Raw genomic sequence first — 27,980 nt, forward strand, 5'->3', positions numbered from 1 at the left:
GTACACAGTATTTGCTAGATACAACTTCATTTCAGGGGGATTAAACCATTTTTGCCTGGTTAAAGGACTTGTTCAAAGTTAATGTAAAACAAGGAAGGCAAGCTCTTCACCGAAAGGACTTCTCACCAAAAAACCAAAAGGATGAGTGTAGAGTAGTAAGAAGACCAACCACGATATGCAAATTCTTCTTTAAACCAAATAAAATCCAATGGCAGACACGATGTAAAACGTATACCAGTTTATTGAGTAAAAATGAGCGCTTTCGCGTAGTACTAAGCTACGCTTCTTCAGATAACATTCTTACAAATTTAATTTCACTTATAAGCCAAAAGAGGCGGGAGATAAATTGATTAATTACTTAATCACACAAATTAAATGCTTGTATCTTAACCCATTCACCACTATGCTTGCACAACAAATACAGCTGGTTAGATTCAGTAGCAAATGTCAGTTGACATTTAGAGTCAGACGCTGATACAAAAAAACAGCTCAAATTCTTAAAACATAAACATTATGTTTCTAAATCAAACCAAACGTTCAAGGTGCATGACTTTCTCATTAGAATATAGGATTCCTAACATTAATGGCCCGGTTTATATGTAATGTTTTATGTCTCATAATATAAAAAATCTTGTGAATACTCATCATGTGGACTGAAGAGTTGATTATAGATACAACAAATTTTATACATTATTATAATATTGTCATATAGCATGCCTACTTAGTATATGTATGTAATTAATTTATCATTATCATGTAATACTAGCATAAATCCTGTGAGATATCTAAAAACATACCTTAAAAAAACGTATACAAAAGTACTATGTAAAAGCATCTAGTGATCAATATATTCACAGATCATATACAGTGTAGACATTAATTTTAACATAGCGTCATAAATACGCAAAAGATGGGCAGATGAAGCATAAAAAATGTATATACATTGCTTATTACTATTTCAACACAGTACACTGATGCATTTAATCTCTGCTATGTACACAGTATTTGCTAGATACAACTTCATTTCAGGGGGATTAAACCATTTTTGCCTGGTTAAAGGACTTGTTCGAAGTTATAATGCTTTCAAGACTGTTGAGATCAAACTTGGGAATGGCCAATTTGAATACCATAATGCCTAACAACCACTCTTCCTTAAAAGCAACAATTACAATAATAACGTGCAAAACCACCCCTCTAGTAGTCTTATCCCTTCCCTCTTAGATTTCTGGTTTATTCTTCTGTTTCCTGGTTACATGTTACTACCATCCAGTCTGTATTCTGCAGTTGTCATGTTTCAAGCCCCATGGTTATTTTTCAAGTGGTAAGAAAATAAAGATGTCAGACAGCACTGCAGAGGGCCTCATACCACACAGGACTTTTGAAAGTACATTCTAAAGAGTGAGAAAACTAAGACGTATGGGGTGTGTGTGTGTGTGTGTGTGTGTGTGTGTGTGTGTGTGTGTGTGTGTGTGTGTGTGTGTATGTGTTTGGGTAGGGTGGCAAGTGCCTGACAACAAATAAATTGCAGGAAGCTGGTACTCTTCATGACAAGTGTTTGCAGTACCACAAACAATCTGGCACCCTGCCCCAGTCAGCTGAGCACAGGTATCATAAATATGTATGTTCATCGTTAAGTTTTCAAGACTACAGTCCTCTGTAAAGTTAAACATATTAACTAAGCAAACCCTAATCGAACTACTTAACTGTTCTCTACAAACAAATGCAAGTATTTCAGTGATCTCAACAGCCCCGCCTCCATAGCCTAAACGATTTTCTCCACCTACTGTTATTTGTTCCCATAAACTTTGTGAGAAGTTGTGAAACAGCCAGATAACTCCGGACCAGTTTGAGTACAATTTTCCCACAGTCCTGGGACTCTCTTAGTTATTTTTCAGTCTGATAAATCTACAAACAAGGTAAGACATTTTTTTCATTTTTAAAACTTAACTTGCAACCAATTTTTGATTAACATGTTTTGAGAACAAACATATTAGCTTCTGAATGAAAATATTTCTTGCTGTATATCAAAGCCTTCTACTTTTCCTATCTCAGAAGCGTGTTTTGTTTTTGTTGTACATGCTGCATTTAAAAAATTCTCCCATGCGTTAACACTTTAGTGAAAAGGAGAACTGCTTCTACTTCTCTTTAAGAAAGGTGGACCTTAAAGCTTAAACTAAGCTTTCTTCTGATCAGAGGCATGTGGAAAATTTGGCTACATCACAGCAGACTGCAAAGATACGCAGTTCAACAGGAAAGCAATTATTTATTCTTTAGAAGTCTGAAAATAATTGGCCACAGAGAGATTTTAAGATGACATTCCATTTTAGTTGAAATTATCACCTGACCTACTGTTACAAAACCTTAATGATAAAACTAACTTGTGGTGTCCTTGCCTCCCAAACGTAATGAACGGTCCTGCTCTACAATTTATGCTGATGGTTCTTATATGAGCAAGTGTACATGCACCTGACCCTTCTAAGCTATGGGGCAGACAGCTACATCACTACTTTCTTCACACATTTAAAAGACGGTGAATGTCAGGAGGATCTCCCTTACTTTAATACATTGTTCACAAAATAGAGCACTAAGATACAGTTTGCCCTTTTCTGGGTAACCTGATTTGTAAATAAAACTATTAGTTTTGTCTAACTATATTTTAATTTGAAACAGTCTGCAAACATGCAAATGAATAACTACCACTGCATTTATATCTGGTTACCACTTAACAAACTGGTTTGAGTACAGATACAAATGCTAGCCACACAGGTAACCCAGACCCCAAGCTAACCACTTTGTTGACACTGGTAGCACTCAGCAAGAGCCATCTAACTTCTCACAATTAGTTCTTAATACTAGGAGGTAAAGTAGTTCAGCATACTCTCATCAAACTACTCAGTGGCTGCTAAGCACGTAAGGAACCCAGACGGACTATCTGTAGGCAGGTGGTTAAGCCTGAAGCCCATACTGGATAAGGCTGAGCCTGTGCCCCAGAAATGAAAGTGCTGCAGCAAAGATGGGTCATTTCTCAAATCAGCTAGCTACATTATAAGTAGGACAGAAATTGTGTCAATGATGCTTGACACTCAAAATCAATATTACTAATGCATAAACACAACACATGGAATGTTAATACAGAATAAAACATTAACAATTATCGGAGTATGCATTCTGTAACAAAGAAGGACAAGTCAGCTTCCAAATGAAATGCCTATTAAAAGCACTGATAGCAATTACTACTGGCATTCTTAGACACTGTGTCACAAACAATGACCTCACCAGAGCAAACATGCTGGTGCAATAATGTTGTAGCCATAAGCGGAAATAAACAACCATGAAGCAATAAAGGAGAATGCTGAAAGGCATCTTTTTTACTTCAGCCTAGCTGACTAACCAGAAAATTCTAACTGCCCAGTGGCTCTTGTGACTTTATTCACTCAAGCTAAAGCAGGTAAAAATACAAGACAAAAATATAAAACACACACATCTTAAGGCAGCTGTCACAGTGCTAAAAGGTTTATGAATACTTACTTGCTAAGTTTTAAAATAAGGCTCTGTTGGCCCCCCCACCCCACCCCCGATTTCTTCTGATACTGCCAAATGCTCGTCTGGTTAAGCAGTATCATTAGCTGTCTCTTGCTATGCAATCAGATGGATTGTTTGCCGATAATACACTCATTACTTTACACACGGCAGATGACACAGTGACAGGTTTAGGACAACTATACGTTTAAGTAGTTTGTAATAATGCAGCATTTTTAAATTTTGTGAATCTGGTCAAATACATATCAGAGATTGAGGGAAATAACACATGTTCAATGTCAGGGTTCCTACAGATCTGGTAGCTCTGAACCCAGTTTAGAACAATGCTGCTTCTGCTAATATGGCAAGTGAATGGAGAACGCTGCCACATTATTAAATGCTTTGACACTAAAGACAATTCACAACAAAGCTAAGTTTTGCTATTTTGGAAAATAGACTAAACATTCTTTGCGAGCAGTAAATCTTTGTGGGCGTAACATTCATTAAATCACCAAATGCATCCAATGGTGCTGTTCTTTTTTAACCCTTCCAGTCTAATACTGCAGGGCTAACCTATGCAGAGTTGCTAGCAGGTCATATTCTCTACACCATACAAATCACAGTAGGTTTCCAAGCACATGTAAAGACACAGACAGGTAGGTTTTAGACTGCATAGCACATCAACAGCTCCAGGATGGACAGCATCAATAAATGCCAGTCTGACAAACCTTTTACAAAATAGCTGCATTTTGTTCTTCTGCAACAGCATGCAGGTTAAGCTAGTTACCACAGTGTGCCCTAGCTAACTAGTCAGGACAAACATGAAACGAGCCTTACTACATGTACAGTAGCTTGTATCATGATCTATCTACATTACTGAAAGCCAAGCTTATGTGGACAATAAACACAACTGCCTTAAAGTGTCCATCTTTTCAACATGATGGGGCAAATTACAGGATAGTATGTTAGGTCTTCAAGTAGCATATACAATCAAGTTACAGCACAGGGAGATAGCAAGCTGTCAACCATGTGCTTAGGACAGAAACAAAAGCCTTTTCAGAAAGCTGCACTATTACCTGGCTGCTCATCTTAGTGTCCCCCCCCTTCCCCTGAACAACCACTCCTTTACTTAATTTTTTAATTTGTTAACCAGGGTAGAATACTGATCTCACTGGACCAAGCCCAGGGGTAAACACAACAGATACATGACATTTTACACAGAGTGTGTGACACACACACAAAGTTAATATCAGAGTTGGACTGAGGATACAAAGACAATAAGAGACATGATAATATACACAAGGGACTGACAAAACTGACAAAGTGTGTGTGTGTATAAATACACATACCTATGCACATTATATAACAGTGGATATCTGAATTGGCGTGCAGAAATAAATCACAATGAAAAGTAGAGTCAGAGCAAACTATGTGAAGGTAAGTAGGGTAAGAGGAGTTTAAGTTATATGAATAGCGCAAAAGAGCACAATTGCATTTTCTAGGTCTTGTAACATGCTTTTTAGTTCTGACTGGAAAATGGGATATGAAAAAAAGAAAGGAGAGATTCCCACAGTTTGGGATCGAGGACTGGTTTGTACCATACTTCTTTCAAGTGACCAGATTTTTGCATATTTTTGGTTTGTTCAGCATACATTTTTTTGACTTTTGGGCATATCACTGAAGACTGAAGTAAGAAAATAATCGGAGTTTCAGACTTCATATCCTTCAGGAAAAAATCATGCTAAGGCAAAACCTGTTGCAGCAAACTCTCAGTTAACCGGAACTCAAGCAACCGGCAAAAAAATAGTGAAGAAATACACTACAATTTTCATGTATTGCACTTTCTTTTCTCCCTGCAGAAGCATACCTCACAGTTTTAGAGTTTTAAAAAGGAAGATAGGAATAAATTCCCTCTCTCTCCAACATGAGAATAAGTCAAACCAACAAATACTATAGGGTACAGTATTAGTCAGGCCTATTTACCAACAAATACTATAGGGTACAGTATTAGTCAGGCCTATTTACTAACAAATACTATAGGGTACAGTATTAGTCAGGCCTATTTTTAACAGTAACTCTCACGATACCAGAAACTACAGTTATGCGGCAACAGCCATCCCCATGGGTGCCGGTTAACTGAGAGTTTACTGTATTCTATCACCTTCTAACTTTATAAGAGCAATATTTAAAAAAATGTCCCTATTTTTGGGGCTTTGCCCCCATTACTTATGGCTTTGCCCAGATTTCTTGTTCTAAAAGGTTGAGAAACAAGGTCTGTGCACTAAAGTCCAGTCTGGGAAATTTGAAGGACAGGACCAGAGTGGTTTAAGATTTCTAAGGTTGTATGTCTTTTGTTGTCTTTTTAGCAAACCATTTCAAACTTGGTGTGTGCCAACACGAGCAAACCACAAGTCTGAATGGAAATAACAGGTCAGTTTGCCATCTGACTGGCCTTTTCATAATATGGAAACTACAGATTTATCACACTGACAGCTTCATGCAAAGCAAGGATGCTGTTATCTGGCATCTAACAAGAGCCAAAGGAAACAGCAAGCTGAACACAGCAGTTGTTCACTGTGGAAGAATTAAGTATGCAGAATGTCATTTTATTTACCAGGTTAGCATCCCACCAGTGCAAATGATTCTGCCATCCCACCTCCTCAAACCTCAGATGTTTTCAACATGTTTATGAATCCACTGCATCATCTAGAAACTGCATTAACTATACTACAAAAAATTTGACGCTCATGTTTTCTCTTAAGAAACTGCAAACCACAAACAGGGAAGTAATATTTCTTAATTAAGGAAGACCAACATCCAGCTTTTTTTTTGTTTGTTTGTTTTTTTTTGTTTTTTTTTTTAAGCAGGGGTGGAGCTGCAAAACCAAATGAGACACTATTAGAATAAGCGTTCTGAAGTGCAGTTTCTGACGTCAAATTGACAGTTTCTATGTCTGGAGCTCAGAAAGGAATTTGGCATGGTAGAGGGCTCACTCTCAGTGCAGTTCTTATCAGAAAGTAACAGAATGCAGCATATGTTCACAGTTTACTAAGTGTTTCACAGTCACGTGAGGAATCTTTATAGGGAATACAAATAACAAATCAAAATTTTTATAGCCTACAAAAATAAAGCACAATCGAATAGGTGGCAATACTGGGAAAGCATAAGGACAGGAAACTAGGCGAGGGGAGACCAATAGTATAGGGAGTATATTTATCACTTTCAGAAAAAGTTATCTGTTCAGTTAATGATACCATATACGTGGCTGAGAAGGTGCCTAAAAATATCTTTCAATACTGTTGCCTCCTCCTTCCAAAAAAAAAAAGACTACTTGTTTACAGTGACAGTATGGTCCATCACAAATGTAAGTCTAAGGAGAATCAAAATGCATTGCATCAAAATACAGCTGCAGGCAAAACACTAATGAAACAATAGGCAAAAAAAATAAAACAAAAATTAAGACAAAGCAAGCACATTTGTGGTACATCATTACACTAGTTCAAATAAAAAGTTTCAATGATCTGCAGTGTTTATGCAGAAACTGGATCGGGGGGGGGGGGCTTCAAATAATCAGTGGTAAATCTATTCATGTTTTCTGTGTGTGCTTAGTTACTGCCTCCAATTCAGCTGACCTCATGTCCAGCACTCCACCATCTCACTGCCATATATTTAATCTCACTGCTTCCCCAACACAGTCTTATGTGGACCTGGCAGAGGATTAACATCTTTAATGATAAATTCTGCACTAGACAGCAGAGAACTTTGAGATGGCAACCTCATCCTAGCATATGGGTGGTGGTATGCCTAACACCCTAACTTACTCCCTGCGCTGTACAAAAGTTTACAGGTCAACAGGGGATGCACACACTCTACACAACGTGTGAGATTAATTAACTCCTGCCACTACTACAACTCAGTTCCACAACCATTTTACTTCTCATGTAATCCATATCACCAACTGTGGTGCTGGAACCTAAATAAAGTATGTTAGCAGCAAATGTTCTTATAACTTAATCTAAAGGCCTAACATAAGGTGTACCCCCATACCAAATACCATAAGCAAATAATGTTTACAAAGTAATTTGATAAGGTAAAATACTCCATGAAAAGGTAAATACCCCCCCACATACAGCAAAGTGGTACAAAGTCAACTATATACACAACATAAAGGTAGCCTACTCAGTTAAGGAAGCACCACTGACCATCAGTTTGACTCACTGATGTGTGCTGCCTTTGAAGTTTTGGACATAGCTGTAGAAGGTCTTGTGGTTATCTTTAGCCTATGAAGCCATTGTGACCTGGTAACTGGCCTGTTGGAATATTAATCCTCAGTTTCCAGTTTAGTTTAAATAGACTGCTCTTTGTTATATATATCCTATTATGGCTAGGATTCCACCAGTGTTATTTAAAAGTTTTTAGAGTTTGTTTTGGTCTTACTTCTAGTAGGTAGGGTCACTTGTGAACAATTTTGCACAGGTTGTTGTGAACTTGAAGGCCTTCTCCTACACTATACTGGGAGAAGAGCACAACCCAGGAGCTAGGCAATCAATATGTCGTTTTACATTTTTTAACTGAATTAAAGGTGGACATACAGCTGTTCCCTCACATTTATTTATTCTTTTTCTTAAATGGGTCATCATCATCCATTAACCTGACACCATAATTATTACGAATTCATCTGCTTAAAACCTTGAAACTCATTTTGGTTGTATTTTCATTTGCAATGCAATCTAGAACCAATTAAGCTCTCATGTAAGGTTCAGAGTTTGTGTCACTACTAGCAAGTTGTGATCATACAGCAGTTGTCGGCTGCAGGATTTGATAGCTTTTTATTTGTCATCAGTATTTTTTTCTTAATGACTGTTTGCATATATCTTATGCAAGTTACTGCAGTATTGAGTACACTAGCCTTCTAAAATCTGGTACCATGCGTTATAGGTGTGACTCTGACATAGCATGGCTGATACTTATGTGATGGGCCTGTGGTTGGTCAGGAATGATTACTATGGGAAAACTGAAGTTCTAACACTAAATTTGTACCATCCGTTCTCAACTTGCCACTTGGTTTACCTGTGATGCTGTACTGACAATACTCTGTTATGAAATTTAAGTTTGCAAAAATGTTTTGAACAACACTTGCAAAAAGTTATGACTTATGTTTTGCAATGACTTACTGAACTGTGTGCTGCAATATGATAGCCACACATCTCAACCTCTGATCATTACAAAACGGAAATCAGAAACAGTAACATACTCAAAAAGAGGAACACATTCTTATTTTTTCAAATAGGTACTAAAACCCATTAGAGAGAAACATCAATTAGTTAATAGTAAATACACCTTTAACTAGATATAATTCTATGAAAAAAACAAATAAGTAAATACAGGCACAGCAAGGGATCAGTACTTTGTGTGACTCTACAGCAGTTCAAAAGGTATGATGAAGAGCAGCGGTAAAGTCATTTTCTGTGTTTCAGTTTGAAAGTACTGTTGGCAATGAAACAAAAATGAATGTACACACCCCCACCCTTTTTTGCACTGTGGCAGTGACTCTGCTGCAATGCAGGTACTGCGCTTTTGGCTATGAGCGTTTAAACTCACAACTGATTAAGGATTTATCCAGTCATTTGACTATTTTCACTAGCCATGGAAAAATTAACCTTACTAACTTGTTTTTAAACTTTTTCAAACATTTGTATATTTATTTTCTATTTAGGAAAAAACAAGTATGTTCATAAATTAAGTAAAAAATAATTAAACACCAAATTGGTTAAATTCAAGTTGGGTAGACCTTACAAAAACAATATAGCTTCAGGGAAGTCTTAAAGCCACAACTTTCTGTGACATTCTTAAAGCTGCCAAGATAAACTACAGAGGTGCTGAACTAAGCAGGACAAAGGACAGATGTTAAAAATTAATTCTGACAGCATTCTGTAAATCACTAGCAGTAGGAAGTGGCCAAGCAGGCTGATAAGGCACTACAACTTCTGTAAGGTGATGCTGATTGTACTCCTCAAACCTGAGAGCAATTAACTACTTCTCCAATGTCATACCCCCCCACCCCAAAAAAAAACCCTACCTGCTCACATAATTCAACATGGCAACTAGAATCAATGGGAGGTGGCAGGCAGTTACACTTTCAAAATGCAAGTGTTTTGATTTTTCCAAAGCTTCTTGGCCATCTTAAGGCCCTTAGGGAAATATGAGTGATGCCAAGCTCAAAGCCTAGTGTGATGGTATACAGTACCTCCTCAGCACAAATGGGGGTTAACTGCCATGTAAAGCTCCTAGTGTGCAGGTAAGCTCATAGGTAGGTACTAGGCTATTGGCCCTATGGCCTATATAAGCCTAGCCAAAAAGGTATCCAGGCTTTCGCCACCCAAGAAAATTATTTTCCTTTGCCCCTGTCGAACAGAGCCACAGAAGTGATCCCTGGGGCGAATTTCCCATCTCCCATCCAATCAAGATTTTTCTTGAAGAGTGCTAATGAGGAGCTTTGTTTGATATAGGTAGGTAGTTTGCTCCAGAGTATGGGAAGTCTCTGTGACAGGAATCTCTCCCTCCAGCATGTTCTGTTTATTGTGATGACAAGGTTTAGGTCCTAGAGCGTGTAGCTCAGAGGCACTGGGATTTCTTTAAGTGGAGCATGGCCAACAGCTCTGGGTTTGACATAGCTTTGCATGTTAGGCAGAGATTGCCTCTGAGAAAGCAATATGCAACGGAGTAAAGCTGGAGTTTTTTGAAACAGTCTGCGTAGGCCATCTTTTTGAGGCTGGTAATCCTCCTTGAGAGGTATTTCTGCAGCCTTTCCAGTTGTTGTAGATGTCTTCTGAGGTACATACCAAAAGGGGCGTTTTACTCTACAATGGGTCTAATGAGTGACGAGTAGAGGGGAACAATGACCTCTTTTTTCCTGGATGAGAAACCTTTTGTGATGAGGTGTGCCACATAGAAGGATTTCCTGACTACTGTGGCAATGTGATTACCAAGGAGAGACTACTGTCCACCTGTGTCCAAAGGTCTTTTATCACACTTTCGGTGTTAAGTAGACTACCGCCTATGTGGTAGTTCATGGGTGCAGAGTTTTTATCAAAAGGGATGACAATGCACTTTTTGGCATTGACCTTCAGGCCATGGCTTTGACACCAGGCATCTGTCTCAGCGAGGCCCTTTTGTAGGATGTCTACATCGTTAGGAGTTTCAATTATAGGTTCATAGGTTTATACTAGGCTATCTGCCCTAAGGCATTTATAAGCCTAGCCCAAATTTTTGTGGCTTACGCCACCCCTTATATGAAAAAATACTGTGCCCATTAGTTTGTTGTGCCTCTGTCCAGCAGTGACACAGAGATGATTCCCGGGGTAAACCTACGATCTCCCATCCACAGGTCTAGATTTCTCTTGAACAGAGTCAGCGAGGTGCTCTGCCTCACATGGACCGGGATTTTATTCCACAGCATAGGGAGTCTCTGAGTGATAAATCTATCCCTCCAGCACGTCCTATTTATATCCATGCTAAGGTTTAAGTTGCTTGCTCTAGTGGTTTTGGTGGATTTGGATTTTTTGAGGTGGAGCATGTCCATTAATTCGGGTTGGACATGGCCTTGTATGTCAGGCACATGTCACCTCTGAGCAGACTGTATGCGACTGAATAGAGCTGGAGTTTCTTCAATCTGGCAGCATATGACAGATTTTGGAGTCCCTTTATCCTTTTGGTGAGGAACTTTTGGGGTCTCTCCAATTGCTGCAGATGTCGGGTGAGATACATCCCGAATGGGGCATTGTACTCGATCATTGGTCTGATAAGTGAAGAGTACAGGGAACAATAACCTCACTAGATCTGGATGTGAATCCCTTCATGATCAGGTGGGCAATGTAGAAGGTCTTTCTAACCACTTTAGCAATGTGAGTGTCAAAAGAAAGGCCACTGTCAACCTGGGTCCCAAGGTCCCTGATAACCTCTTCTGTGCTTAGTGGATTGCCACCTATATGGTAGCTTGGGGTTACCTTGTTTTTCCCGAAGGGTATGACTATACATTTTTTGGCGTTTAACTTCAGGCCATGGCTCTGGCACCAGCTATCTGTTTCCGTGAGTCCCTTCTGAAGGATATCCGTGTCTGATGCACTTTCCACTATGGCGCCCAGTTTGCAGTTGTCTGCAAACTTTGTCAGCCAAAGTCCTCCTATGTTGGCCTGTACTTCTGAGAAGTAGATGCCAAACAATAGGGGGCCAAGGACCGAGCCCTGTGGGACACCACTTGTGACCGGCTTGGAGTCTGACACAGCGCCAGCAACTCTAACCCTGTGGGTTCTGTCCTTAAGCCAGTTTGCAACCCATCTTGTGACATATGGGTTTACATTTAAGCTGGTAAGTTTTTCTACAATACCCGAGTGGGGTATTGTGTCGAAAGCCTTTGCAAGGTCAAGGTAGGCTGTATGGACTGCCTTTCCTCATCAATGGCCTTGGTGACTGTTTCAAGAAGTCGACCAAGTTCAAAAGGCATGATCTTCCCTTGACAAAGCCAAACTGGGTCGGGTCCAATGTCTGCAAGTCCCCTATATCTTTGTTTATGAGCTCCATTATGATCCTCTCCATAGCTTTGCAGACTAGACTTGTTAAGCTTATGGGCGGTAATTACCAGGGTCCGTGAGGCCACCTTTGTGGAGTGGGACAACAGTTGCCGTCGCCACTCCTTGGGCACGTATCCTGTGGTAAGGCTGAGATTAAACAGCTGCCTTATGTGCGGGTTTAATTCCTCATTTAGCTCGTGTAGCACACAGCCGGGGACACCATCCGGTCCCATTGATGCTGTGTTTTTAGCTTTAGAGAGAGCAGCTTTCACCTGCGCATTTGAGATGTCCGGGAGGCTACACTCGGCTGGGATAGTTATCTCTCCTTTAGGGGAGAGGGATGAAGTTTGCACTGAACCTGTCTGCCAGTATGTTGGCAATGTCTGTGGGTTCAGTGATTTTTGTATCATTTTGGACTAATTCTGAGCATATCTTGGAATTTCCACCCAGGTTCCTAACATAGCTGAAAAAGGCCTTATGATTGTCCTTTGAATCCATGGCAATTTTTCTCTCAAAATTGGCCTTAGTTGATTTTATGAGTGCTCGTATTTTTTTACTAATAATGATCAGGGGTGACTTCCCTTTTATGGATTTTGTTCTATCATGTAATAGCTTTCTCCTCTTATTGTAAAGTTTGTTAATGGCTGGGGTCCACCAGACTGGACGTTTGCCCTTTGTGGAAAGAGTCTTGGTTTTATTTGGGATTGCCTGATCCATGCAGTCCTGGAGGTGTTCATAGAAGGCATTTGTAAGGGCTTCCGCAGCTTGGGTTGTGGTTTCCACTGGCTCAGGGGCCTTGAGTAGTGTGAAGTTTGCTTTAGAGAAGTTCTTCACTATGGTCTTTTTTGTTTGGGGTGGGGGCGGGATGTGGATTTCCAGTGAGATTAGTTTATAATCAGATCTCACCAATGAGGGATATACTTCCGGTGTGGAGCATTTTGTCCCCATGTTTGTGACAATGAGATCAAGTATATTTTCTCCTCTCGTGGGAACAGTGACTAGCTGTTCCATGGCATTTGAATTTATGAACTCCAGGAACCGTTGGGCTAGAAAGTTAGGGCTTGAGTAATGTTCCCAGTCTATATTCGGGTAGTTGAAGTCACCCAATATGATGGTGTTTGGAGATACATTTATACCCTCCAGTGTCTTCAGGAAGGCTGTGTGGGGTTCCTGAGTTTGAGAGGGTGGCCTGTAGCATGCTACAATTTGTAGAGCAGTTTTGCCTATGGTTAGTTGCACCTGGATGGTTTCCGAAGCTTCGTGCGTTGCCACCAACTAATTTGCAGTCATCTGTGAACTTTGCTAGCCAAAGACCTTCTGTGTTAGCCTGTACTCCAGAGAAGTAGATACCAAACAGGAGAGGACCAAGGATTGAACTCTGTGGTACTCCAATTGTCACTGTTCTGAAGTCGGATTTGGAGTCTGCTACTTTCACAGCGTGGGTTCTGTCAGTGAGCCAGTTTGCAATCCATCTTGTGATATAGGGATTTATACCCAGTTTAGTGAGTTTATCTATAATTCCTGAGTGGGGGGTGGTGTCAAAAGCCTTGGTGAGATCTAAATAGGCTATGTGAACCACCTTACCCTCACCTACAGCTTTGGTGATTGCTTCAAAGAGGTCTATCAGGTTTAGGAGACATGATCTGCCTTTTACAAACCCGAACTGGGTGGGGTCCAGAGTTTGAAGATTACCAATGTCTTTGTTTGTAAGTTCCATGATGATACATTCCATGGCCTTGCAGACCATTCTCGTCAGGATGTCTAGGGTAGGAACTGACCTCTGGTATGGAACACCAGTCACCCATGTTGGTAATGGCCAGGTCTAGGATACTGTTGCCCCTGGTGGGGGTGTAGATAAGTTGATCCAAGGCGTTGGAATTTATGAATTCCAGAAAACTTTGAGCTAAGAGTTGGTACATGAATAGTTTTCCCAGTTAATGGTGGGGTAGTTGAAATCAACCATTACTAGCCTGGAGGTGTGGATATCCTTAATGAATATGGACACGTTTCCACCTTTAGTGTTTCTGTCCAGGTTAGGTGGCCGAAAGGTGTGATATGAATTATACCCTGGTAATGCAGGGGTGCTCTCTGGAGCCTTGAACCAGGTCTCTGTCACTGCACAGATGTTGATGTTCTCCATTTTAAGGAGTGCCTCGAATGAGTGCATTTTGAGGTTTAGATAGTAACAATCACTTCTGTACGTGTGGGGCTATAAGCCAGACCCAGACTACTGCTGTTTTACATGATGGCTACTCAGTGTGCCCTGAATTCTGGATAACACGCTGTTCTCTAGTCAAAACTGTGTCATGAACAGCACATATGGTCACCCCGGTTTTACCACATTGCATACAGCAATGGTTATAGCCCATATGCTCCAAGTTCAATCAGCAGATCTGGCACAGAAGGGAGTCCTGACTTTTAATTTGCCCACGGGGGGGGGGCATTCCTGCTTGTAGCAGGGTACTTCCTTGGGGATTTCAGTGAGTGTTTCTTGGCCAACAAGTAGGCTGCTACTTATTCCAGCATCATGAGGAGTTTGAGTGGGTGTGTCTTTCACCATGATGATGTGGTGGATGTCACATTTACACTCCACCCAGTTAAAATTTCCCTTCTCCCAATAATACCCATTCCCATTACCTGCATATATGACACCCTGCCCCAAACTCCTGCCTTACTGAATTGAGGGGCAGTTATCTCACATAGACGGGACTGAAAAGATGAGCTTTCTCTAGAGAGGAAAGGGCCACCTGTCACAAGTCTTACGGCAGGATTTCACCAGCCACTCAGAGCAGAATGAATGAGTCTATTGGGTTGGGGTGGAGATCAACAGCTGAAAAAGATAGTGGGGACAAAATTAGAAAATAAAAAAAGCAAAAGAGGTCAACCAACCCACCTGATGTGAACTGATGTCATGCACTGGACAAACACATGCTTAATATACTCCCAAGTTCTGATACTTGTATCAGAACTTATACCTAAATGATCACACTTTCTTTAACTATCTATAACCCCTCCCTTGTATTTATGTGGCGATAAGTGTCCTGAAGGTCAAAAGAGTACATTTAGTTCCTCTTTATATTCAACAGGATGATGGGCTGCAGCATGACCAAGTTGTTGTGTCTTTCGGCTTTTCCCGGTTAGGGGTTGCCACAGCGGAAGTCAGGTCCGCTAATGATTGGCAGTAGATTTTTATGTGCAGTGTTGCCGGCTCTGATGCACAACCTTCAATGAAGGTACGCCCATTCACGCACGTCTCCACACAGAAGACGCTCTAGCTGAGAATCAAACAGGACAACGTCTTACTGTGAGGCGACAACGCTACTGCAGCACCACCACCGGAGTTTTGACCAAGTGAAAAGACTATTTTTAGGAGACCGGTGTTTAGGCCATTGAGATCCAGTATAACCTGAAGAGCTGGGTCTTTTTTGCCAACAAAAGAATAAATGGATATTTGTTGTTATTATTATACAGAAAACCATTGCAACTCCTTCCTTGCCTAAGCTTTCTGATGGGGTGGCATGCTGGGCAAGGGCAAAGACAGGTGTTTTATTCTGACATGAATAGAATAAAGTTTCCACTTTTGATGACCTCCCTTAACCACCCTACACTGCACCACTGGAAGAGTTGTACAGAGAACCTCCCTGACTGCTTCCAACAGGGTGTGGTCACTGCTAGTGTCAGAAACAGCATAAATCCGGGGGAACAGCCTCTCTGGAAGTACGTTACTGGGCCAGGGATGTTGTTGGCACATAGTGAAAGAAGATCAAGCATATCTGCTGGTGTGTGTGTGTGTGTGTGTGTGTGTGTGTGTGTGTGTGTGTGTGTGTGTGTGTGTGTGTGTCTGTATTCTGCTGGAAAAGTGACTTTCTTTGGCTCTTTTGTGTCTCAGAAAAGGATACTGGTTGGACTGAAATGTCACTGCAGTACCAAAAAAGGATTGCCTTTTCTCCTTTTTATTCTGGTGATGTTGGTCAAGTTCAAGCCCAAACATTAAGCCCCCCCCCCCCAAAGGGTGCATCCTCTAAGAAATGTGTAAGGTGCAAGCTAAAATGCATAAGGTACAGTCAAGACTGCTGGCACATGACTGCTAAATTCCACCACTCTTAACAGCCCTCTCTATTTTTTTTTTAATTTCTCCAAATCTTTTGGTTTTCTAATACTATGACGGGAATGGACCCCATTCCTGTGTCAAAGTATGATTAAAGTTCATGAAATTAGTATTGTTTCAATCTACAGTGTAATTTGTGACAAAGCCATCAAGGCTGCTGGATGTCAAAGATGCTGAAGCCTGATTAAAGAAATTTTAAATTTTCATTGGTAGTTACTAGGCATGCAGTCCATGAGACCATTAACGCAACTAGCCAAACTTCCAAATTGCCCCAGAGCATGGTGTGGTTAAGTGACTTGCTCAAGGTCATACAGTACATAAATGAAGGTGAACAGATTCAAACTCTGTAACCCTGGCACAAGAAGTGGCTCATTAACGAGTCAGAGCTTTAGACCTATGTGCCAACTGCTTTACAGGTCCAGCATGCAGGACTTCAGCAGTATGCAGCATTTCAACTGAAACATCCCCCTACAAGTAGAACTACATAATGTAATTCAGTGCTTGGAGATACAACTTAAAAAAGACATAAAGGTCTACTTCCCTCAACCTGTTTAAAGTGCTCGAGTCCACATTCGGGGAATAAAAAGATTGTGTCCGAAAACTGGATTCATCCTTAGGATGGCCATAGTAGAGTCATATCTGGTTACGGCAGGAATAATATCTGTCCTGTCAATTAACCAGCACCCTACCGCAACAAGACACATCTGTATCCTTCTTTGAGATATGTCTTAATCAATGGGAGAAATCAAACCAAAACTATGCCAGCTGAGTTTTTATAAAAGACTCTGCAGTAGCCATCTGCTGCCTGTACCAAAATCCTTTGTAGAGCACGTAATGCAGCTTAAAAAGAGATAACATGGGGGAGAGGGCACCACATGTTAAAAAACACACTGCCAAGGCTGAAAGAAGCTCTGAACTAAATACAACAGTACTACTTTTGAATGTCATTTCATAGGTTCATAGGTAGGTACTAGGCTATCTGCCTGAGGGCATTTATAAGCCTAGCCAGAGTGTGTCGGCTTTCGCCACCCCATTGATTAATTAACTGATCCTCTGATAAGCAGAGCCAATGAGGTGTATTTTCTGTTACCCATCCACTCGTCAAGGTTTCTCTTGAAGAGTGTTAGTGAGGGGCTCTGCCTATTGTCACTTGGAATTTTGTTCCAAAGCATGGGGAGTCTCTGTGACAGGAATCTATCCCTCCAGCATGTTCTATTTATTGTTGAGGCGAGGTTTAGCTCACTAGAGCACGTGGCTCGCAGTGACTTGGATTTCTTTAGGTGGAGCATGTCCATCAATTCTGAGTTGGACATGGCTTTGTAATTCAGGCACAGATCACCTATGAGTAAGCGATATGCCAGAGTACGGCTGGAGTGTTTTCAGTCGAGTTGCATAGGACATTTGTTTGAGACCAGTAATCCTCTTGGTGAGGTACTTTTGTTGTTTTGCCAGCTGTTGGAAGTGTCTTGTGAGGTACATCCCAAATGGGGCACTGTACTCTATGATGGATCTAATGAGTGACGAGTAGAGGGGCACTATAACCTCTATTTCTAGATGTGAACCCTTTAGTAATTAGATGGGCCACATAGAAGGATTTCCTAACTACTTTGGCAATATGACTGTCAAAGGAGAGATTACTATCTACCTGGGTCCCCAAATCTCTTATTACCGCTTCTGTATTAAGGGGGCTGCCCTCTATGCGGTATTTCATGGGTGCTTTGTTTTTCCCAAATGGGATGACTATGCATTTTTTGGCATTTAGCTTGAAGCCATGACTTTGACACCAGGTGTCCGTCTCAGTAAGGCCCTTTTGGAGGATGTCCGTGTCAGCTGGAGAGTCAATTATGGCTCACAGTTTACAGTCATCTGCGAACTTGGTTAGCCATAGTCCTCCTGTGTTTGCCTGCTATTCTTACCATGTGAGTTCTGTCTGTAAGCCAGCTGGCAACCCATCTTGTGACGTAGGGGTTTATGTTCAGGCTGGTGAGTTTTTCTGTAATACCCGAGTGGTGAATGCTATAGAAAGCCTTGGCAAGGTCAAGGCAGACTGTGTGAACCACCTTCCCTCGTCTATGGCCTTGGTGACTGTCTTGAAGAAGTCAACCAGGTTTAGTAGGCATGATCTGCCCTTAACAAAGCCGAACTGGGTTGGGTTAAGTGTTTGGAGGTTCCCAATGACTTTTGTTAATGAGTTCCATGATGATGCGCTCCATAGCCTTGCAGACCAGGCTAGTCAGATAGTTACCAGGGTCAGTTGTGGCCCCTCCTTTGTGAAGAGGAATAACCGTTGCTGTGCGCCATTCTATGGGCACGTAGCCTGTGGAGAGGCTGAGGTTGAACAGCGTGTTTAGGTGGGGGGTTAGTTTGTTCTGTAGTTCGTGCACGACGCAGCCTGGGACACCATCTGGTCCCATCGACGCTGTGTTTTTGGCTTTTGAAAGGGCTGTTTTCACCTGTGCGTCTGTGATTTTTGGGACACTACACTTTTCTGGTACTGTTGCAGGCCCTTTTGGAGGTGAGAGGGGGTGGAGTTTGCACTGAATCTATCTGCCAGGATGTTGGCAATATCTGTAGGTTCAGTATATTTTGTGCTATTTTGCACTAGTTTAGTGCACATCTGCGAGTTGCCACTTAGATTCTTAACATAGCTAAAGAAGGCTTTGTGGTTATCTTTTGAATCCTTGGCTATTTTTCTTTCAAAGTTAGCCTTGGATGATTTCATGAGGGACCTCAGTTTCTTACTGATACTGATCAGGGATCTCTTTCCTTCTTGGGATTTGCTTTTTTTCTGAACTAGTTTCCTCCTTCTATTGTACAGCCTGTTTATTGCAGGGGTCCACCAAACTGGTTTCCTTCTCTTAGAGGAGTGAATCTTGGCTTTGTTAGGGATGGCATGATCCATGCATCCTTGTAGGTCCTCATAGTGTGCATTTGTAAAGGTTTCTGCATCCTGGGCAGCATTATCCTTTAGCGTGGGGGCTGTGAAACTTACCACCTCTGTCGGTGAAGTTTGCTTTAGAAAAGTTTTTTACTGTGGTTTCCTTAGTTGGGGGTGGTGGTGGGGTGTGGACATCCAGAGTGATTAGTTTATGGTCTGATCTAACCAGTGATGGGTTGACCTCCAGTGTGGAACACCTGGAACACCTGTCGCCCATGTTGGTGATGACCAGGTTCAATATGTTTTCACCCCTGGTAGGGCAGTTTACCAACTGATCCAGGGAGTTTGAGTTGATGAATTTCAGGAAGTGATGGGCCTGGGAATTTGCACTAGAGTAGTTTTCCCAGTGAATGGTAGGGTAATTGAAATCGCCCAATATCAGGGTGTTTGGTAGGACCTTCATGTTTTCCAGTGTCTCCAGAAAGGTGGAGTGGTGGTCATGGAGGGTGATCTGAAGCAGGCCACAATTTGCATTGCAGATTTGCCCGATGTTAGTTGCATATGGATGATCTTAGACGTATTATGCTGCGCCACTAACTTGGAGGTGTAGGTATCCTTGATGAATATGGATACACCCCCTCCTTTTGTTTTTTGGTCCGTGTTCTCTAGCCGAAACATGTGGTATGAGTTGTAGCCCGGTAGGTGCTGGGGTGCTCTCTGGAGCCTTGAACCAGGTTTCAGTTACTGCACAGATGTCGACATTCTCCATACTGAGGAGTGCTTCGAGTACGTGCATTTTGAGATTTAAACTCCTGGCGCTGAGTAGCACAACCCTCAGTTTTTTGTTAAATGTGCTGTTTACAGAGGTGGGTTCGACTTTTGAGCCTTGCCTAAAAAAGGCACTATGGGGGTAGCAAGAGCCTTGACCCGTATTCGAAAGTCTAGGGGTGACAGGTGCAAGCCATCTCTTGCGAAGCAACGCGGCTTGTCGAGCATGTCATCCCAGGCTGACAGACACTGGATCCCCTTTGAATGACACCAGAAGCTTAGCCAATTGTTGAAATTGATAATTTTTTTCTTTATACTGAGGTATCATTCTTGGTGAGGGCAGGATGCTACTCAGGGTTAGGGTCATACCAGCCTGGGCTACATGATCAGAGAGCTCTTCCATGTCTCTTTTCATGTAGTCCAGGGAGGTACGTCTCAGGTCATTCACACCAACATGAACAATGACAGAGTCATATTTGTACTTGTTTTGGAGTGACCAGAGTGCTTGAGTTATGTGGCGGATTCTGGCTCCTGACAGGCAGCCAACAGTAACCTTCTGCTTGTCCAGCCTAGTGAGTGGGATGTCAGTGTGCCTGACTATAGAGTCACCTATTACTAGTGAGTTAGGTATGTTATTTCGCCTTAAGGGCTGTGACTGTGCGGCACACTGATTTTGTGTTTTATGTGTGTTTTGGTTTGTGACGGGTAGTGCAGGTTGTTTGGGTGTCTGCTTTGGAGGTCTCTGATGCTTTTGCAGGTTTTTATTTAGAGCCTCCAAATATGATTTTGTGTATTTATGTATATTTTTTGCCAGTGCTGTTTTACTAGGTCTGTGTGCGGATGGAGTTGTGGTGCAATTGTTAACCTTCTCCTCTTGACTGTCTGTTCCAGTCTTGGGTCGAGACAGCTTAGTTTCCAGTTTGGCTGTATAACTGCATCTCTCGCATATGTTAGTGTTTTATGGTAGGAGGAGAGGGCTGTCTGTGTACATGAGGCAGTTGTAACATTGCCTCAGGATACCCAGATTCACCAGCTGGACTGGACAGTGCACCTGAAGTTGCCCTTTGGTCATGCCTGAATAGTAGGGTGAGCTGCTTAGTCGCTTGGTTGGTGGGGGGTGAATAAAGAGCCTTGCCCTGCTGGGCAATCAGTGTCAGGGTATATTAGTGCTTGCTATTAGGTCTGAGCAAGTGCTGGGTTGTAAGATGCTTTCTGAGTGCTTAGGTTGAGAGTTAGACTAGTTTCAAGGGGAAAAACTGAAGAGGAGACTTAATGGAGCCGGGAATAATTTAACTGTAGCTAACCGGCACTGCCCGGTGTGCAAACACGTTTTTTTTAGTAGGGAAATGAAAGAGATAGAAATTAGCCCAAAATGGCCAATAAACTACTAACGTCTAGGCTGGAACCACTCCTCCAGGGACAGACAGTTTGCTCAAAGCTCCCCTCTCTCACAGGTGAACAGAGAAATTTTCGTCTATCCAAGTAAGGTATGGGCAACTCAGAAACTAGTATCACAGCCCTGAATTCAGCACTAGCCTGAAAATTGGACTATACTAGCTTAGAAAGGTGGGAAACAAGGAATTTTTTTTTGTTTTTTTTGAAAAGATAAGGCAAAAACATTAAAAAATACACTTAAAACAGCTTTAAACGACTACAAACGATTAGAAAAGGCTATCATACTTTAGTGTGTAGCCTACAACAGTTAAACAAATTATTTAAACAAAAAACAACTTTTTAAAAGTGCAGGCAGTCAAATAAGTACAATATGTGAAAAAACAAGCTTTTAAATCACAATAAACACTGGAATATTTGCGTTTAGGCGGAAAACAGTTAAGTACAGCACAAAAGTACAGAAAACTGATATGTAATCACTCCAAAGTCTCTCTCCTAAGCTAAAAGGCTTGTATCAGTTTAAGGCTTTCTAATGCTACCGAGTAGGCTAGTTACAGGAAAGATGGGAAACCAGCGCAAATGTGGTCTTTTAAACCAGAAAGTTGAAAGAGATGGATAAACTGTCCAAATGGTCAATAAACTACAATTTCTGGGCCAAGAACCTCTCCTCTCATGTTAGACAGGCTACCTAGTGCTTATCACTCCCACTGATAAGCTAGAAGGCTTTCCTCCAACACAGAAAGGCTTGCGGGGCTCAGACGTTTACCAACAGTCCTGGATACAGCAACTCTGTATCTGGACTAGGCTAGTTACAGGAAAGGTGGGAAACAAGAGCAAGTGCAACTTTTAAACCAGAACGTTGAAAGAGAATAAAAAAAAACTGACAAAATGGCCAATAGCTACAATTTCTGGGCCAGGAACCACTCCTCTTGTGATAGATAGGCTACCTAATGCTTACCATTCCCACTGATAAGCTAGAAGGCTTTCCTCCAACACAGAAAGGCTTGCAGGGCTCCGAAGTTTACCAACAGTCCTGGATACAGCAACTCTGTATCTAGACTAGGCTAGTTACAGGAAAGGTGGGAAACAAGAGCAAGTGCAGCTTTTAAACCAGAACGTTGAAATAGATGGAAAGAAACTGACAAAACGGCCAATAGCTACAATTTCTGGGTCAGGAACCACTCCTCTTGTGGTAGATAGGCTACCTAATGCTTACCATTCCCACTGATAAGCTAGAAGGCTTCCCTCCAACACAGAAAGGCTTGGGGGGCTCTGAAGCTTACAAACAGTCCTGGAATACAGCAAATCTGTACCTGCAATTATTTTTCTTTTTTGGGGAGGGGTGGTGAACACTTAAAATGGCATTTTGACTGTGCTAGGAAGTTTAGCTGCACCACAAACACACATCATGACCAAGAGTTATTCAGTGTATTCATGGCAATGTACTTATTAATGTGGAATATTAATGTGGAATTTGCACAAAAATTGCATGCAACTAAAACTAAACTGTATACTTCTGAGCTGCTGACTACTCACTTTCAACTTTTACTGCTTTCTTAGCTTCCTTCACACAAGACTGTTTTCCAAGATAAGTGCACTTTCTTCTGTTCCTGCACCTCTCACACTTCCCTTTCTCCTCACCTCTGTCCCAAGCACCCTGTCACCATGGAGAAGGTTCAGCACATAACTCGTTCTGCTATGAGAAGAGCTTCGAACATCGAGGTGAACCCACAAGCACGCCAGCACCTGCAGGAGCTCTTTGTCAATTTTTGTCTCATTCTCATCTGTCTTCTTCTTATCTGTATCATTGTGATGTTGCTATAAAATTTAAGCAACTCTGGGAGAACTCTGATAAAATGCAAACAATTACAATGGGGAAGCGCCTGCTGCAAGGAAGAGTGGCTCAAGATGAAACAGTTTTGGACTATCACTATCTCACAAATGAGTCAGGATAGGTTACCATCTGACTCTAGTTTAAAAAAAATGGAAAATGTTGCTTTGATTCTGATGTATAATGAAAATGTGACACTTTACAAGTATTGCGCATGATTTTTTTTCTTTTTACTTTTTGAATTATTTTTAATGCGACTGATTTTTGTTACTTAAGCATACATGAGTGATTTTCATGCAGAAAGCAAACAAAAAAATAAAAGGAAAATACCAATGCTTTGCATATATTATTACAGTTAAATACATACCACTTGCTACAATAAACACCAAATTTTCAGACAACAGCTTCAAACTATTTTCTTGAATGGCCAGCAATTTTTTTTTCATCTGTAAATGCATTTAAGCTGCAGTTCTTCAAATATGCATATCATCTGTACAATGCCAATCTCAAAAAGCAGCATACCCTTTGTATATAGTTCTATACATCTGGTAAATGAATAACAGTATCTGACTCAAGCTACCTCAGACACAGCAAATCAGAGATGGCAACAAAGGTACAAAAGAAGTTTAGTTTGACCACACAGTGCAATAACTGAACGTGGCTAACATTCAGCCTCATCAAATTGTATTGGTTAGTAAAAAAAAAAAGTGACCCTAGCTATTTATGTTAAACACGAAGGCTAAGCACAGGTCAAAGTGCATACACTGCCTGCTAACAGAATTCTTGTGTAAATACGAAAGGGTTACAAGAACCATGTTACCTGTGTCAAGTCAGCACCCTTCCTGCATCTAATGCATACATATGCTTCCTTGAATATCGCAGATAGTTACCACATGCCTCGTGCTCCTTACAACACTCCTCTCATAGTATGCCTACCAACACCTTTAAGGATGTGAAAAGGCACTCAGAGCAGCTATAGAACTGGTAACTAGACAGGGCTTCCCTGAAATAACTTTAGGAAGCCAACCAACAAACAAACGCAGCAGTAGACGGACAGCAGTTATTCCCCTTTTCTACTTCATTTATTAATTGTTCTTACATTACTCAGACAGTACAGTTTTGTACCTACCATAAATGTAGATGTTCGAGTGTAAACACTGCTGCAGTCATTACACTTGGGTTATCCCGCTGTCAGGCGGTTCCCCAGTCAGCCTGAGTTCCAAAGTCTTGGTCCGGCGTCGGCTGCTGTCGCCTCCTCCCTGATGTCAGTGCGACAGGGGTATATAAGATGCAGCCGACGCCATTTTCTTCAGTTTTTCTTGCCCCAGATGTCAGGTGTCCCCAAATAGGTAGGCAATTCAAATTGCTAGTAAAGTATACATAAGAAAAGCGAACAACAACTTTTAGTTACCAGCAAATACTCCCCATAGGTAGTGAAGGGTAGAAGACATAGGTACATACCAACAAGTAAGAGGGGAGGGAGGGTAACCTGGACTGCAGCAGTGTTTACACTCGAACATCTACATTTATGGTAGGTACAAAACTGTACTATGTTCATCGTGTTACATTGCTGCAGTCATTACACTTGGGTGGAATCCCAAAGCTGAGGTAGGGTGGCTGGTTCTATAAGGCATTAGGGGTGGCTATAAGGCCCTGCAGCACAGCAGTGGCGAAGCCAGCTCTGGATTTGGAGTATAAAGGCAAAAGGTAATGCTTGGTGAAGGTATGCACAGAACTCCATGTTGCTGTTTCCAAAACATCCTTGGTAGGTACTCCTCTGAGGTAGGCAATTGAAGTGGCTGTTGCCCTGGTGGAGTGAGATCTAATGCTGCTAGGTACAGGTTTCCCATGGTGTGTATAGCAGAAACGTATACAATGTCCTATCCATTTTGAAATAGTCTGTTTTGAAATGGCTTTTCCCTGTGCTCCTGCAGCATATGCTACCAATAATTGCTCAGATTTTCTGAAAGCTTTGGTTTTGTCCAAGTAGAAGCATAACTGCCTGTGAATGTCCAAAGAATGCAGTAGTTTCTCCCCTTTATTCTGTGGTTTTGGATAAAAAGTTGGCAAGTGAATAGTTTAGTTTAGAGCCACACTTGATACCACCTTTGGCATAAACATAGGGTTAAGTTCTTAAAGACACACTGTCCTGGTGGAAAATGAGGAAAGGTTCCACTGCCATTAGTGCCTGTAATTCTGAAACTCTTCGTGCTGATGTTATTGCCAGTAGCAGAGCAGTTTTCCAAGAGATACATTTTAATTCTGCTGTGTTAGCTGGCTCAAAAGAAGATAAAGTTAATTTTTCCAAAGCAAAGTTGAGGTCCCAAGTTGGAGTAGGTGCTCTACGGGGCGGTCTTATGTTTTTAGCCCCTCTGAGGTACTGTTTTAGCAAAGGATTAGAGAAAATTGGTGGATCCGTGTTGTAATGAGCAGAAATGGCAGAGGCGTGGATCTTGATGGATGAAAAGGAGAGGCCCTTGTCCAGCATCTCAGTTAAATATTGTAGTATCTGAGGAATGTTTGGGACAAGAGGGTCAAGGCTGTGAGCCTGGTTCCAGGCACAGAATCTCTTCCATTTATCCGAATAGGCTTTCCTGGTACTAGGCCTGGCCTCCAGAATGACATCCATAACAGCTTTGGAGAGAGGCATTGTTTGCTTGAATAAAGGAATTTTCCATGCAGCTAGGTTTAAGGTCTTTAGCTGGTTGTGAAGTATCTGATTGTTGTGCTGAGTCAGCAGATGTGGGATTTGAGGCAAAATCCAGGGTGGTTCTTGTGCTAAGTTCTTTAAGATTGGGTACCAGTGCTGGCGTGGCCAGTCTAGTGCAATCAGGATCATCTTTGGCTCTTCTTGCCTGGCTTTTATGAGTACCTTTGGAAGGAGAGGTAGAGGAGGGAATGCATATACTTGTAGGTTTTTCCATCTGAATGAGAGGGCATCCACTTTCCATGCTTGTGGATGGTAACTCCTTGTGCAGAATTTCTGTAGCTGGCAATTCATTGGGGATGCAAACAGATCTATGTCCGGGCTCCACCATTTCTGTGGTATTATTCTGAATATTTGTGGATTCAATTCCCATTCGTGGGGATCCATGATGTTTCTGCTTAAGTCATCTGCCAGTGTGTTTTTCTCTCCTGGCAGGAATTGTGCTTGCAGATGAACTTGGTAGTCTAGAGCTGTGTTCCACAAGGTCATGGCTTGTCTGCAGAGGGGGTAGGAATGAGTGCCCCCTTGCTTGTTTATGTACCACATAACTGTGGTGTTGTCTGTCTTTAGTAATAGTTGTCCTGGATGCAGCAGGTCCTTGAAAGCTATAAGAGCATTTTGTACAGCTAGCATCTCTTTTTGATTGAGGTGAAGATGCCTTAGTTCTGCGGGCCACTCACACTGAATACATTTTCCTGTCATGTGTGCTCCCCAGGCGTAACACGATGCATCTGTTGTCGGTGTTTGCCTGGCTGTGGGTTGAGTGAAAGGCTGTCCCTTGTTGAGGTGACAAACTTGAGCCCACCATCAAAACTCCTGTTAAAGGCAAGGAATTAGTGGTATAACTGTTTCCAAACTTTGACAGTGTTGAGACCATACACTCTTTAGGTACCATTGTAGTTTCCTCATATGCAGTCTGGCATATGGAATTAGTAGTATGCAAGATGCCATGTAACCCAAGGCCTGCAGAATTTTTCTTGCAGAGAGTTGGGTCGTTGTTGCCATCAATTGAATGCATTGAGTCAGTTGTCCTTGCTTGTCTGGCGTGAGATAAGCCATCTGGGCCGTTGTGTTCAAGCTGGCACCCAGGAATATTATCTCTTGTGAGGGCACTAGTTTTGATTTCTTTTCATTTACTGTGTATCCCAGGCAACTTAATAACTTTTTTACGAACGCCAGATGCTTTAGAAGAATGTCCTTGCTCTCTGCTTGAACCAGGCAGTCGTCCAGGTACGGATAAATTTGAATTCCTTTCTGTCTGCAAAATGCAATTACTGGTGCCAGGCACTTGGTGAAGACCCTGGGCGCAGTAGATAAGCCAAAGGGCTGTGCAGATAATTGATAGTGCATTGAACCAGCTATGAATCTGAGGTATCTTCTGCAGTTTTGTCTGATAGGGACATGCAGGTATGCCTCCTTGAGGTCCAAGGTCACGAGCCAAGCTTTCTTGCCCAGCATGGGAAGCTGCTGCTGTAGTGTCAACATTTTGAATTTCGGAACAACCAGGTAAGTGTTTAGAGAAGAAAGATCCAGAATGGGCCTCCAGGCTTTGTCCTTTCTGGGAACCAGAAAGAGTCTTGAGTAAAGTCCTTGCTCCTGTTGTGGTACCTTTTGAATAGCTCTCATGTCCATGAGTGCTGTAATTTGTTTTTGAGCCTCTGCCCATTGATTTGGTGGCAGATTTCGAATTCCTTTTAACCTTGGCAGAGTGTGAAAATGGAACCTGTAACCTTGAGATACAATGTTGAGAACCCATTTGTCTTTGGTGATCCAATGCCAATTGTGATAGAAAAGTGCCAGTTTTCCTCCTAAGGGGGATGCCAAGAGAGAGCTGTTTGGCAGCTGTAGTGGGAAGTCATTAAGGCTGCTTTTTATATGGTTGGGGCCTGTCTTCCCCTTCTTTCTGGCCTGGTGAACCCCACTGTCGAGGCCTGTAAGGACCTTGTGGTTGACCTATACCTCTTGGACGTCTGTATCTGCCCCTTTGAGGTCTGTCTGTAACTGGAAAGGACCAATTCTTTGTCGACCAATTCTTTGTCGGCCAATTTCTGCTAAATCGAGGAGGCTGAACCTGTAAGAAATCCTTCACCGTTTGCATAGATTTTGCCTTATCCTCCATCTTCTTTAATTACTCTTCTGATTTAACTCCAAATAACACATCCCGCTGCAAAGGTGCATCCAATAATTTTGCTTTAACATGATCTGGT

At 41.8% G+C, this 27,980-nt stretch overlaps 2 protein-coding genes across 2 annotated transcripts in view; one reads left to right on the forward strand and one right to left on the reverse strand.

Annotated features, from left to right (window-relative positions):
- The window catches only part of CEP85L (centrosomal protein 85 like), a 1,265,215-nt gene that overhangs the window by 819,796 nt on the left and 417,439 nt on the right, over positions 1 to 27,980 (reverse strand). The gene's annotated exons all lie outside the window — the stretch shown is intronic.
- PLN (phospholamban) lies at positions 1,583 to 23,469 on the forward strand. Its single transcript, XM_044074353.1, has 2 exons — positions 1,583 to 1,916; positions 22,796 to 23,469. The coding sequence occupies exon 2, from the start codon at positions 22,901 to 22,903 to the stop codon at positions 23,057 to 23,059; it is 159 nt and encodes a 52-aa protein (XP_043930288.1). The 5' UTR covers positions 1,583 to 1,916; positions 22,796 to 22,900; the 3' UTR covers positions 23,060 to 23,469.

Source organism: Protopterus annectens, chromosome 1.part1 (genome assembly GCF_019279795.1).
Source record: "Protopterus annectens isolate FY-2018-M chromosome 1.part1, PAN1.0, whole genome shotgun sequence".
NCBI classification, from domain to species: Eukaryota; Metazoa; Chordata; order Ceratodontiformes; family Protopteridae; genus Protopterus; species Protopterus annectens.

Excerpts from the sequence above, each read along its gene's own strand:
- PLN (XM_044074353.1), top strand. The coding sequence starts at position 22,901 with ATGGAGAAGGTTCAGCACATAACTCGTTCTGCTATGAGAAGAGCTTCG.